This window comes from Drosophila kikkawai, chromosome X, assembly GCF_030179895.1.
Source record: "Drosophila kikkawai strain 14028-0561.14 chromosome X, DkikHiC1v2, whole genome shotgun sequence".
Taxonomy (NCBI): domain Eukaryota; kingdom Metazoa; phylum Arthropoda; class Insecta; order Diptera; family Drosophilidae; genus Drosophila; species Drosophila kikkawai.
The window spans coordinates 26,357,598-26,368,717 of NC_091733.1; the positions used below are offsets into that span (position 1 = coordinate 26,357,598).

Sequence of the window (11,120 nt, forward strand, 5' to 3'; positions counted from 1 at the left end):
ATAAAATAAAATACACTTACATTTAATATAAACAACAAATTTGGAATATAAAAAAAAATACAAGTTTGGGGAGTGCATTCCGAAAATGTCAAATTGTGATCTCCGGAATGCACTGAAAAAAAAAGAAAAGGAACTAAGCACCCAACCCGAATCCCTGCCCATCCATCCTCTAGCCTAAATGTAGTCCATCATGCCGCTGATGATCTCAAAGGCATCCCGAGCCGTGGGCTCGATGGCGCTGCTGGGCAGCAGGTAGCCATGGACCCCGTTGTCCGCCAGCTGGAGGGTGTAGCTGAAGGGTATGCCAATCTCGTAGGCGGCAAAGGCATCCGCACAGCCTGTAAAATAAAATATTTAATTTAAATTAATATAAAAGTATTGAAACAAAAATATAATAATATGACTATAAGAATTATAAAAATATAAAACAATTAAAAATATAAAAAAAAAATATAAAAATTAAAAAAATAAAAATATTAAAAAATAAAAATATTAAAATTAAAAAAATAAAAATATCAAAATATAAAAATTCAAAAATATAAAATTATAATAATATAAAAATTTTAAAATTTTTTAAATTAAAATATTCAAATATTGAAAAATTTAAAAATTGAGAAACTTGAAAAATTGACATTGAAAAACATAAAATATAAAATCATAATATATAAACAAATTCAAAAAATCAAAATTGTAAATATTCAAAAATCTAAAAACTTAAAAGTTCTAGAATTTTCAAATTCAAAAAATTTTTAAATTTAAAAATATTTATAAAAATTCAAACATTTTAAAATTCAGAAATTTAAATATTTAAATTCAAAAAATTCAGCAATTCAAAAATTCAGAAATTCAAAAATTTGAAAATTTTAAATATTAAAAATTGTAATATTCAAAAATTTAAAAATTGAAACTTAAAAAAAAATATATAAAATCTAAAAACATATATAAAGTACTTTTCTATCTTTAATAATAAATAATAAATAAATAAATATAAAGTACGCACCCGATCGCTGCTCTATTAGATCGTTGGAGGCATCAACCTTATAGCGCGACTTGCTGCCCTTCTTGCGCAGTCCATCGGTGCCCACCATGGCCACATCCAGGAAATCATCCAGACGCTCCGAATTAAACGTGGAGTTGGCTTTCACAGGATAGGATATGACCTGGCCATAGGCCTGCAGGGATATGTACAACTAAGGCAAGGGAGAAACTTGATATTTAAAGCCATTTTTGGTAACCATTTCCCGGTTTTACCTTGATCTGCGTCCGATAGTCCATGAGAAATTCGGAAACCGCCTTGGTTTCCGGCTCGGAGAAGGGCGTGGGTCCCGCAAAGAACTCATTGCAGGGCGCCTTGGAGCTGCCACGCTTGCCCCACTGATAGAGCCAATTCCTATCCAGATCCACACCATAGCAGACCTTGTCCGTTCCCCGTTTCTGCTGGAGCCAAGTCATGGCCGAGTCGAGGAGGCCACTGGGTGCGGGAGCCTGGTGTTGCGAACGTGACTTTTTCCAGAAGCGATCGTACTCATGGCTATAGGCATAGCCATCGGGATTTAGTACAGGCATCACATACCAGGTGGTGTTCCGTATAAACTCCACTTCATCGGTGCTTTCTGTGGGGTTTTTGGTAAATATATTTTTATAAATTTACATAAAAAAGAATTTAAGGGTAAGGAAATCCACAGGATTTCTCACTCACTGTTGGTCTTCATCAGCCTGAGCAGCTCGGCTATCATCCAGGTGGCCGTGGCGGGTCCTATCCAAGCCAATCCCTGGGCTCCCGCCTCCACAAACACGGCATTTGCCTGACCGGCCTTGTGCTTCCGCTTGGGCCGCTTGGCTGCCACTGGTTGGCCGCCATCGCTATTTCCGACCAGGGAGCTGCTACCCTGCTTGGACTCGATCTTGACCACAATCAGGGGACGACCCTCGTAGGAGCGACCAATGTGTATGAGCTCCACCAGCTGCGGATGACGCATGCGCACCGTCTCCAAATACTTGACAATCTCGTCGTGATTGTGATACCGATTCCAGGTCATGGGCGGTGGTATGGTCGCCCGCAATGGCTGCTGCTTGGAGGGGCGAGTGGTGTGCAAATAATCCTCCTTGGAACGCTCATAGGCTATGGCCTTGCCTACGTCAAAGATGAGCACCTCATGGGCAATGCCCTCGTAGTTCAAAGTGCCCTGGAAATCCACCAGCATCTTGGGCGGCACAAGGACATCGGTGAGTCCCCTAAAAATATATATATTTTAAGATTTTTAAAACATAAACTAAGAGTAGAACAACCCACCTAAGACTTGGTCCCTTGAGCCACTGCATCTTCACCCCATCCTCGCCCTTTTTGAAATCCTCCAGAGCTCGCACCTGCGTCTCATCCTGGGGCTTTAGTCGCCATATCTGGTACTTGTCATAGTTGATGCGCCGGGGAACCTCCGGCCTCGATGTGGTCGTACTGGTCGAGGTGCTAGTGGTTCCCCTGGTACTGGTCATGCGTGTGGCTAGGGCCTGGAGCAGCGGATTACTGGTAGTGGTGGCCGTGGAGTTCACTATGTGATGGGCCAGTATGCCAATCCAGTTCTGGGGATTACGCAGCGGATCCACAATGGTCAGGATGGGCACCTGGGCTGCTCCAGCTGCTGCTGCTGGACTGGTCGTTGTGGTTGACGTAGTCGAGGTGGAGGTGGTGGAACGCCGTCTGACCTTTCGCTTGGGCCGAGAATCGAACCAGCTGGCAAACCATTCTGGGGAAAAGGAGAGTAACCTGGGATTAGTGGGGTGGGGGGTGGAGGAGGCAGATCTGTGCAGAAAGCGTGAAGGGAAATGGAGAAGCCAGAGCCAGAGGTTCTGGTTCTGGTTCTGGTTTCCCTCTAGAGTTTAGCCTATGGGTATTTCCCTGCTCATTCAGCCAATCTCCCCCATTAACCTGATCACTCGAGTGCCAAGTTTTCTTTTAATTGCTTTCAGGCAGAGCCATTACTTGGCTAATATCCATAATAATATTAATTTCTTGGCCTGAAAGAAATTGCCAGATCATCGTTAAGTGTATATTTTGATGTCTAAGATCAAGTCAAGCGTGATTACTTCTTCAAAAAATCCAAATAATGTATTCAAATAAGAATTTGAAAGCTACAACTACTTAAAGTTAATCCCCCCAGTCTTTCTACTCACTATCATAATCATCCTCCTCCTCCTCCTCCGCCTCTGGGGTGGCTGTGGTTTTGCCAAAACCAAACCAAGACTCCAGCCAGCCGGGTGGCTCCTTCGCCGGCGTGGGCAGTGGCACCACTGTGGTGGTGGTTGTACTGCCAATCTTCTTAGTCCTACGCTGCAAGCCAAACCAGGAGCTAAACCAGCTGCCCAGCGAAGAGGACTCCTCCTCCTCCTCGGCCTCCTCTTGCTCCTCCGGCTCTGCGTAGGCCTCATTGCTGTGGGCATTGTGGTAGAGCGTGTAGCTGGGATACTTGGATATTGTGGGTCCTGGCGGTTGCTCGTCCTCCTCGGGACTGCCAAAGCCATCCATTAAGCGCGACATGGCCACCTGGACGGGATAGAATAGCATGCGAAAGAAGCCACCTATGCCCGAGTCCTCGTCATCGTCATCATAATCCTCCTCCGTGTCCACGGGACGCCGCCGGATGCGTATCTTTTTCTTGGGCATGGAATTCTTGGTGCTGGAGGTGGCCTCCGATTCCGCCTCCTCCTCGCTGCTGGTTGTTGCTGTTGGTGTGGTCACCTCCTCCTCCATGGCACCAAAATCTGCACCCTCCTCCGCGGAGCTGCTGTCCTCCTTTTGGTCGCTTTGCTGGCCAGTGTGTCGCCGCTTTGCTTGATTTCCTCCAAACGAACCATAGAAGTAGTCCTCATCGTCCTCGTCCTGGTCTTCCTTACCATCCTCATCATAGTCGTCGTCATCGTCGGCCATGAGCTCGAAAAGATCTGGAAAACTGGAGCCCTCGGGTCTGCCTCGTTTGCGCTCCTTGCTCTTTGTTTTCTTTTTCAATTTCGGTGGTATTATCCTTTCCGTTTGGTTTTTCCTGAGGGAAGTTGGATTACTTGGCGTCTTTTGTGTTTCGTGCTCCTTGCGGGTGTGGTTCCAGTGGGCCAAATGTATGGCCGTGGGTAACATGTGGGCTACATCAGCTTTACCTTTGTCCTTGGGCGCTGGGGTTTGTGGTGGTTGCTTGGTTTTGGGTTTGGAACTGCTGCCTTTTGATCGCCGGCGGGGAGTGCTTCTGGGCGGCGTGCTCACCCTGCGTGCAGAGACTACTCTTGGTGGTCCCAGGGACTTTTTGGGATCCTGTATCCCAGTTTCTGGTGTGTTTTCTTGGAGGGCACGACGTTGTCGGCGATGGGTCCTAGCTTGAAAAGGTTTTGGGGAGTTTTCTTCTCTCCTTAGGGAACTCTTTAAAGCCTTTCTCCAAGTTTTTAGATTCTTCAGGGAGTGTAGTCTTTTGGTTTCTCCATTTATTTTTGTAGAATTCACTAGATTCTTCTCTTTTCTTCTTAAATCTTCTTTATCTTCTTGGTTCTTTGTGGGACCTTCCTTTCCTTCATGTAAATCCTCCAAAGAGCGACGTCTTCTGCTAGAATTCTCCCCTGTACCTGCTTCTTTTGACCCTTCTTTTGACCCTTCTTCTCCTGATTCTTCCAACTTTTCACTGTCTTCACCTGGCTCTTCTCCAGCTCGATAAAAATGCTGACTAAAGACATTGCCCGTTGGCTGGGTGGTGGCCACCGGCATGTGCGGCTTCTCCAGTTGTGTATATGCCGGTAGAGGTGGCTTTGTGGTGGTGCTGCTCCCACTTGGTCTCTTGCCTAGAATTATGGGCAATGGTCCCGGCTGATTGCGGGTGTTATTACCCCCATATCCTGGCCTGGGTCGCCTCTTCGCCACCTTATCCTTGGTGGTCTTCTTCTTCTTGCGACGCTTCCTTAGCGTGCTTGGCCTTCGGGTGGTGCTGGTACTAGTTGAGGTGGCTATCGTGGTGCCTCCCCTGTGTGGCAGCTTCAGCAGCTGATCGCTTACATGATCTATGGGTCCACTGGTGACCATCACGGGAGGCGGCCGGTGGCTGGGCTTGGGCAATTTATTGCTGGGCCTTGCCGGCGGGTACTTGGGCTTCTTCAGGCGTATAATCTGTGGCCTGGCGGTGGTGATTCCACCCATCTGCTGCTGTTGATGATGCTGATTCTGGCTAGGATTCAGGGTGGATATCACAGTGCCTGGAGGAGCAAACGGCTGCTGGCACTGCTGTTCGTAACGCCGGCGTAGCTTCTCCATATCGGCATCATACTGGGCCTTGGTCACATATATGGCAATGGCATTGCTATCGTTACGGCTCTGGCCAGCAATGACTCCTGATCCTTCTAATCCTCCTGCTCCCCCTGCTCCCACCTGGCTGATGGCATACACTATGCCCGTCGAGGGGTGGGTAAAGTAGATGGGAAAGCTGGTGCTGGTGGAGGAGTACGAACTATTGCCAGGCGAGGGCCTCCTGTTGGGCTCCTTGATCTCCAGCAGCTCGCTCTGCACGTGCAGTTGATCCCCAACGGAGCTGGCATCCTCCTCCACGGACTCAAAGACATAAGGCTGTGAGGGCTGATCTTGATCCTGGTCGAACAATTGAAAGTCCAGCTCCGGTGGCTGAAAGCGTATGGAGGTCTGGTGTTGGTAGCGCGGCACAAAGCCACGATTGTCATGGACAAACCGCTGATGATGATGCTGCTGCTGCTGCTGGAGAAGATCCCGGCTCCATGAGCTCTGCTTGGTGGTCTCCCTCAGCAGGCTGTCGAACTCCTCGGCACTGGGATGGTAGCCAAAGTCGATGGCCTCCGAAAGATCGCCGAAGAGCAAGATGATGCTGAGCCAGAGCCAGAGCTTAGTGGGAGTCCCCGTTTGGGTATCCATTCTCCTGCTCTCGCGTCTCTCTCTCTCGGTCTGTCTGTGTGCCTCTGTGGGATGTCTCCTCTTCTCGACGACCGTTTGGCTGCGAGTCTGGTTAATAAATGAAACAAGGCCCAGTCGCTACTTGGCTCTGCCAGTCGGAGAAAGCCCCCACTCCGGGGTCTTGGCTAGCATAGCCCCGTCTGCTTCAGTTTCGGTTTCGGTTTCGGCCGCTTGGCTTTTGGCCCGTAACGCTCAGCTCCACCTCCTCTCTGCCCCCTGCCCCGTGCTCATAACTCTTAACTCTTAACTCTTGACTCTCGGCAAGAGGTCGAACCGAACGTTCTCCCCTTGCTGGGCACCAAGACCCACCTGGCGCTTAACTGGCCTTGCGACAGTTATCGAGGCATGCCAAATTGCCGATCTAATCACTGCCCCTGAGTGGCTTTGAAATTGCACATAAAAAATGCATCAATAAAATCTGAAAGAAGCCTAGAAATAAGGCTTCATTTTTTTTTTTATCAATCAGATTTTTCTCCCTGTGCATCGCTGTGCGAGCTTGAGTGCTTCCAAGTGATTCTGCCTAATGGCAGATCGGGTGATCGGATAGCACCGCATGTGGCGGAGGGTGGGCACAGGCGCAGGTAACTCGGCCAGGCCAGGCCATCCGATGTGGCATCCACTATGTGCTATGTGGTGTGCGGTATGTGGAGGCATGTATGTCCCACTCAGGCAGCGTCACTTTGTTGCCATTCTTGGGAGGATTTGTCGACCAGGAGGTGGGCGCCAACAACAGGTCGGACTTGTCCAAGCCGTAGAAGTAGCTGAGGTAACTGGGAAGGTGGTCAGCAGGGTCTAATGATCACAATTTGATGGTTCTTTTTTATAAAAATAGATTCGATTTCCTTTCTTTAAAGTTTTTGCTTTGTAATTCTCAACTGATTCTAGCTCGTTGTTCAGTTTTAAAGAAGAAAAACCTTAACCTAACCATAATTCATAACAATTTTACAATATTTTATTTACTTCTCTTAGAGCGTTATGATAACAATGACGCGCAGCGTACTAAATGTATTAAGAAATTGAGATTTCCGTTTCGGATATGGTGACAATGCCGGAACACCAGACCGGCTACAGATCTTTCACTTTCTAAACCTTCTGCAATTAAATATATATATATATATTTTTTTTCTGACTTTATTTTATATATTTTTGGTTTTGTTGTTGTTACTTTTGGTGACTTTCCCCGAACTTTCCGCCCCTAAAATCAGGTAGAGCTCAAAGAACTGGCTGTCACTGGGTAATTACAACCACTAAGACCGCCGCTTCTTGCCGGATTTGTAAGCACTTACTGGAGCGTCACTAAAAAACGTTTAACGTTTTGACAAAAACAAAACAAAAAAACGCCAAGAAAAACAAGAAAAATGCACGGGGGATTGGGCTGGCCCAACAATTTAATAACAATAATCCAGAGAATAATATAAACAAAGCGCTGAAGAAAGGGCAACAACAAAGGTTTTAATTGCAAGTTTTCTTTTTAAGGCAGAAGCCAAGCATGTCAGTTCCACCTAGATATATAGATATCATACAGCAGTGTAATATATATACTATATATATATAAATTTACATATTTATGTGGCAGAACTACTACCTGTCTGGGCTGAGTTAAGAGAAGGCAAGGTGTCGAAAGCGAAAGTCATGGAGACTGGGAAGAGGAAAGGTACTAGTTCTTGTTTAAATTATTAAAATATATTTTATATATAATATATATTTATATATATTACCTAATCCAAACCTAATTTCTTAAATTTAAAAAATATTTAAATATTATTTCATTGTAAGTTATTGTTTATTATTATTTTATGAATGAAAATATCACTAAAAAGTCTTTAGGGGTTTCCAAATGAAAGCAAAATGTTTAACTATTTGCTATAAATTATTAAAAATAAATATTATTAAATAATTTACTCCATATCCATATATATCCATATATAAATATATATATATAATTTTTTGTTCACTCCACAAGGTCAGGGACAGTGTCCAAGGGTCGATCTGGCGCCTCTTTGGATTCTATATATACATTTGATATATACATATATGTATATATGCTATATATTTGAGGTCTATGCCCGCCTCTAATTAAATGATCAGCGAATAGAAGGCTTTTGGTATGCGACCAGGCACAATTTAGCTGGGAATGATTTTTAGAATTGTATTTCGGCTTAAAATATATACAATTTTGTAATTTAATATGTAGGTTTTTTAAGAGAAAAAGGGAGGTACTATATAAAATAGAAAAGGGATGATAAAACAGTAAATGGAAGTACTTAATATATATTAATTATATTATTATAAAATTTAAAACTATAGAAAAATGGCTTACGTTAAATTTCATTCATAATACAAAGCATTTAAAATAAATAAAAAAAATTGTGGACAAAAAAATATTTTTAAGAATTTTTAATCTTATACAAAATATAATTTTTTTTATTTTATATAAATTATTGTACATTATACTTTCAATAAAATTTAATAAATTTAAATATATAATATTTCTTTGACTTTTTTTATAATCTTAAATAACAAATTAAAATTATTTCAAGTGTACGTTTGATTATTGAGAGCCTTTTGATTCAAACCGCCTTTCAATTTTGTAGTATTTTTATTTTTATACAAATTAATATTAATAAAAGCATTAATAAAAAAAATTAAACGTTTGTTTAGGAATATTCTCACATTCAAAAAGCAGGGAAACGACTGCCAGAGTACCCTGTAAAGATGGAATAATTTTTTTTTATAAAAAATAGGGTTACTTTTTATATTAACACTTTGTTATTATTAATAATTATTAATATTATGATTATTATTTAATTATAATTATTATTTAATTTTTTTTATAACTCTATTCTTGTTCCTGAAACTACCCCAAAACCCACCTAAGCCACCTGCCCAAGCTCACCTAAATTGCGAATTAAGCTACCCCTCGTTCTAGGCACCACACTTAAGGCGTTTGTTAATTAATTAGCAAAACACTTAGTCGCTATCTCTGCACAGAAAAAATTCTGGTGGGTTAAATGAACAATTTCTTTTGGTTGAATAACAGTGAAGCTACTGTCAATGTATTTTGTTGTTGGATTTGGTGACTGCACGACAGTTTATATGACAGTCAATTACAGTCACCCTTACGTACGAGATTCTGTGTGTTTTTTGTTGTTGGCTTTGCGAACTGTCGTGACTGTCAGCTGCAGTCAAAATACTGTAGGTTTTACGTAAAAAGTTTTATGTGTTTCTTTATCTTCTTTGGTATCGTGTATGTATTTTTGCATTCCCAAGGTAAGTAACATTAACATTTTATAAGTTTATTAAATATTTTATGAAAATCCATAACTTTTTCTGCCCACTAAAATACTTTCTGGTATAATTCTGGTATATATTTCTAAACTTCTAGTATATTGCAAACGTTTCTTGAAAAAACGATTTCGGGCACACTTAAAAAGCGGCGTCGGTTTCGAGAAGTTGTGCAGCGAAAAGTGAAGTGAAAAAGTTAAAAGTAAAAGTTATGAGTGATATTGACCTTCCTTCTTCTGGAGGAGTGGGATTTCAGAGACTTATTGCCCACATTTCTCGGTAAGTTCCCAAACAATCATTTAAAGATCCGCAATTGGCGAATGTACATATGTATGTATATGTATTTATGCATACATATACATATATGTATGTATGTACATATGCAAGTACACGTACGCCGCTGATCGCAAGAAGTAACGCTTTTAAAAGTAAAGTTAGTGTACAGATTAAAATATATACATATGTACATATATGCATATATGTAAAATCTTATATTTGGCACTGATCTTTGATTGCCTCTCTTTATTTTACAATTTAAATAGCGATCAGCGGACATGTACATGCATGCAAATGTATTTTTTGGCTTCTTGTTGACTTGCGATGGCAACCATCTCAGGCGAGTGCGAGCAAGATAGCTGGCACTGACATCCAAAAACCGTTTGTTTTATATCTTATTATGATATACATATATAATTAAATCTTTTATACTTTTCTATTTTGTTTTCAGGTGAGAGTATACACATGTAACTATAAAACATAACTATGTAAATGGAATCAACAAAATGTAAGTAAAATATTTGGCCGTTTTCTATTAATTTTAATAAACAAATTTACTTAAATCAATTTTTATTTCAGAAAAGCTATAGTCGAGACAAAAGTACCAGTTCGGATGTGAAATATGGACTAATATATATTTGTGAGTATTGATAATCATCGTTTGACTTAATATTTATTTATTAATAAATTTACAATTTTAATATTTAATTTATTTATTCATCATATAGGAAATATATATATATAAGTCCATAATATTATTAATTAAGACCCTCTGTAAATATTTTTAAAGAATAAGTAATTAAAAAAATATTATTAATTAAGACCCTCTGTAAATATTTTTAAAGAATAAGTAATTAAAAAAATACTATTAAAATTTTAAAATAATTTTTGGTTTTATTTTGGTGGTAATATGAACTGCAATTACTGTAGTCGGGGGTAGTCTACAGTAAAATAGTAAAATAGTGTATTTCACAATTTTCGTGGTTTGGCGCTTTTTAACCGCAAAATCGTGGTTCCATTTACTGTAGAGCAGTACATGTTACGTAACGCGTTACGTCGTTATACTGCAGCGTACAGTTCATGGAACCCAAGATTTTGGTTGTTACCTTTTAACCCACGAAATGGTTAGATTTACCCACGATAATTTTTTCTGTGTGTTTTTTACCTATTTATTCCATTCATTAATTGGCTCCATTCACAGCGCCACCTGTGGCGAGATACGGCAACTGAGCAAACTCATTCATTGAAGAAGCAACGTGTGCGAGGGAAAGAGAGGGGGAGAGAGAGTGAGTTAGTGTGTGGGGTGGTGGGTGGTGGGTGGCGATCGAAGAAGTTAATGGGAACAGCTGATCGGTCAGCTGTCGCTCTCCCCCTGGCATCTTACAAATATTTTCGTAATGAGCCAGCAGCAAGTGGTAGAGCGAGAGAGAAAGAGAGATTAAGTGGGCGGCAAAAGAAGGAAGATAGATGCTCTCTTCCACTCTTTACACTCGGAGAAAAAAGAAAGGATCTTGTATAAAATAAACGTTATAGAAGATATTTCTTTAATTTAGGATTATTTATTTGACTCTTAAAAAGAGAGAGACTTTTCTAAATTTAAGGGTAATTT

The 11,120-nt window shown here is 41.2% G+C and overlaps 1 protein-coding gene and 1 long non-coding RNA gene across 2 annotated transcripts; one reads left to right on the plus strand and one right to left on the minus strand.

Annotated features, from left to right (window-relative positions):
* Positions 1-50: 50 nt before the first annotated feature.
* On the minus strand, positions 51-5,911 carry LOC108080220 (uncharacterized). The gene is made up of 6 exons (XM_017174876.3): positions 3,172-5,911; positions 2,294-2,744; positions 1,700-2,235; positions 1,252-1,613; positions 1,001-1,190; positions 51-338 (listed from the first exon to the last, which is right to left on the minus strand). Exons 1-6 carry the CDS (start codon positions 5,909-5,911, stop codon positions 175-177), a joined length of 4,443 nt encoding a protein of 1,480 aa, XP_017030365.1. The 3' UTR covers positions 51-174.
* Positions 5,912-9,357: 3,446 nt separating this feature from the next.
* On the plus strand, positions 9,358-10,368 carry LOC108080275 (uncharacterized). Its single transcript, XR_001770905.3, has 4 exons — positions 9,358-9,514; positions 9,963-10,019; positions 10,091-10,151; positions 10,240-10,368. It is a non-coding gene; the product is annotated as an uncharacterized lncRNA (long non-coding RNA).
* The last annotated feature ends 752 nt before the right edge of the window (positions 10,369-11,120 follow it).

Bases quoted from the DNA above. Each gene is read 5' to 3' on its own strand.
- LOC108080220 (XM_017174876.3), bottom strand. From the start codon at position 5,911: ATGGATACCCAAACGGGGACTCCCACTAAGCTCTGGCTCTGGCTCAGC. The intron at 2,745-3,171 runs GTGAGTAGAAAG...CCTTTTCCCCAG, and splicing joins GGAGGAGGATGATTATGATA to AATGGTTTGCCAGCTGGTTC. The intron at 1,614-1,699 runs GTGAGTGAGAAA...AAAACCCCACAG, and splicing joins CAGGCTGATGAAGACCAACA to AAAGCACCGATGAAGTGGAG.